At 43.5% G+C, this 2,996-nt stretch overlaps 1 protein-coding gene across 1 annotated transcript in view; it reads right to left on the reverse strand.

Moving 5' to 3' along the window:
• The window catches only part of PRIM2 (DNA primase subunit 2), a 330,305-nt gene that overhangs the window by 281,401 nt on the left and 45,908 nt on the right, over positions 1-2,996 (reverse strand). The window contains exons 4-6 of the mRNA XM_037732630.1: positions 2,014-2,217; positions 402-432; positions 126-167 (exon numbers count right to left, since the gene is read on the reverse strand). Of these exons, the coding sequence (XP_037588558.1) occupies positions 126-167; positions 402-432; positions 2,014-2,217 (277 nt within the window). The remainder of the gene's footprint in view (positions 1-125; positions 168-401; positions 433-2,013; positions 2,218-2,996) is intronic.

The raw sequence follows: 2,996 nt of genomic DNA on the forward strand, positions 1-2,996 counted from the left end.
GACGAGGTTTCACCTTGTTGACCAGGATGGTCTCGATCTCTTGACCTCGTGATCCACCCGCCTCGGCCTCCCACAGTGCTGGGATTACAGGCTTGAGCCACCGCGCCCGGCCTTAGAGGACTTACCTTAAAAGATACACTTGTATAGGAAGCACACCTTTTATCAACCGTGCGTCAATTCGTGATGCCTTGGTGGGGAAGGGACTGCGATATTAAAGCCCCTTGAAGCCTCTTCTTGACACTGACAAGGACTTAAAAAATTGTTTCCCAACCACCTCGTCCGTGTGCCCTGCGTCAAGGAGGAGAGAGAGGCTACTCACACATATATCTTACTTCAAGGTCCATGAAGCTTCCTTCCATTGGTTATACTTCATCCCAAGTTTTGGTTCTAACCCTACTTACAGTGCCACAGTTTCCAAGTGCTTCATCTGAACTTAAAACATGGATTCAAATATAGGAAAAGGCCATAATGCCCTCAGGAAGGATAGTATCCTCAGAAGGGACATCCAGCTTATAAGTGCTGTAACACTAGAGTGTGACAGGAAGGAGCACTACCTACACTGCCGAAGGGCCATTCTTCTGCGCCCCATCAATCCACAGCTTTCCTTCTATTCTTCCACATCAGAAATATAAGATAAGAGCTCTTATCAGCCTCGAGGAACCTATAACATTAACACGAACCTCTGAGAGTCAGCTGACATTCTTGTAACATTCTAAATATTTATTTTATTCACATTGTAATCAAATACCTTCTCCTTCCACAGCCTGTTCTCCTACCCTACCTAAATGTGGCCTTTTTCATTCTATGCCCCCCAAAACTGCCAAAAAAAAAAAGAGAACACCAAATTCATGCATTTTAGATCCATTCTACTGTTCTCCATAAAGATCCTGACATTGACCACTTACTCAAAATATGTCACTTGTTCTTATCTATACTTTCCTTGCTACTGTTAGTGTTATCCAAAAAAAAAGGGCAAAATTATTATTTCTATTTTGTAGAGAGAAATAAAAGCAGTCTTGGGAAACTTAAAAGAGAATTTATCTTGTTCACTTTGTTTCACGCCTCCAGTAAAATCATTACAATCCAAAAGTGATACAGCTTAAGGAATCCAGAAAGCTGAGCAGCGAGCTCGAACAGCTGTGTATACGTTTGCATTCACCACGATGCTCTCATTCCTTAAGCAAAGTGTCATAATAGCAGCAAATCTGTCTGCCAACACAAAAGGGTATTATTAGGCCACAACTGTCCTGCTTCCCTGGATTTACAAAATTGTATTTTTTTATTTTCTCTATTTTCAGTTTTTCTGTAAGAAATAATTTCCATAGATTTCCATATAAATGAAAATCTCCCCCTTACCTTCCATAATCCAAACTCCATATATCAAGAGCCAATACAAAGCATTAAATGCTGAAAATAAAAGGAGAAAAATCTGCAACCATTTAGAAATGGCACACAAAAATTAAGAAGACTGCATAATGTAGTGTCTACAGTAACTTATGATTGCTTTTAATCATTTATTTATACCTCTTCCTACTTAGAAAGTGTTTTTAAATCCCCCACAGTTCTCTGAACACATTAGGTATTCACCATCAGAGCTGAACTGAATTTAGCAGGCAGAAAGGACTGTCCATAATCTATGCTATGAAATACATTCATTAACGTGGTCTACTTTAAATTTTGGCAAACTCTAAGAGGCTAAGAGCACCACATAAAAACATCAACCAAGCAGCATCAAGATGGCAGAGAGGAGGCAACACGCGAAGGCAGCTCCCAGCAAATGAGATGCAGAGGGCTAGAGGACTTCAGGATTCCAAATGAGGTGCCAGGCTCATTTCGGGGGTACTGGGAGGACTCTGAATATAGTCCAGGGAAGGAGCCAAAGCAAGGCGAGAGCCGCCGAGGGAGGATGAACCAAGACAGGGTGGGGCTCGTCCCCAACTGGAAGGTGCACCCGGCTCGGAGGGTCGGGGGGACTTCACTCATTCCGAGCTCCCATTCAGATCCTGTGCTTACCTCATCCCTGCTGCAACCCATGGTCCACAAGAGCCACACCAGACTGAGGGGTGCCATGGGCAATGCAAATCAGCAACAGCTCGTGCCTGGTGCCTTAAGTTGTCAGCGGGACATAGGCGGAAGTTTGGACTAATGCCAGCAGGCCCAAACAACTGGTCCCACAGAAAGAGGCAGAGTTGAAAGCAGGGAAACAGGTCATAAGGCCTGGCAGGCCACACCCCCAACAAAACTCAAACTGAAGCTGGGGCACCAGATTGCTTGGCAGCAAATACACCAATTTCACCCCAACCAGGAAGATAGAGCTCAGGGAAGACGGGGCTAATTTCACCTGCAAACAAACCCCAGGGGAAGACCACCCACCCAGCGAACGGACTGAATCTGAGGCAGCCCAGCAGCCCTCTACAGGCCAAAAAAGATATAGGTCCAACCGCAACAGAAAGGATGTCCACTCAGAGATTTCTCCTGAAATTACCAACTTAAAAGATCAAAGGGAGATAAATCCATGAAGATGGGGGAAAAAAAAAGTGCAAAAAGGATGAAACCATCAAAGACCAGAACACCTCTTCCCTTCCCAGGGATTACAACTCCTCACCATCAAGGGAACAAAACAAGGCAGAAAAAGAGTTTGACAAATTGACAGAAGCAGGCTGCAGAAGGTGGGTAATAACAAACTTCTGTGAGTTAACAGACCATGTTCTAACCCAACACAAAGAACTAAGAACCCTGAAAAAAGGTTAGACGAAATGCTAATTAGAATAACCAGCTTAGAGAAAAACATAAATGACCCAATGGAGCTGAAAAACACAACACGAGAACTTCACAAGGCATACACAAGTTTCAACAGCCCGCTGGTCCGAAGGTAGTGAGTTATCTCAATTGCTTGTTCACAATCAGTTACAGATCGAACTCCTTGTTCTACTCTTTCCCTCCTTCTCACTACTGCACTTGACTAGTCTTAAAAAAAAAAAAAAATGTTTCAATAG

This window comes from Cebus imitator, unplaced genomic scaffold, assembly GCF_001604975.1.
Source record: "Cebus imitator isolate Cc_AM_T3 unplaced genomic scaffold, Cebus_imitator-1.0 Scaffold460, whole genome shotgun sequence".
Classification (NCBI taxonomy): Eukaryota; Metazoa; Chordata; class Mammalia; order Primates; family Cebidae; genus Cebus; species Cebus imitator.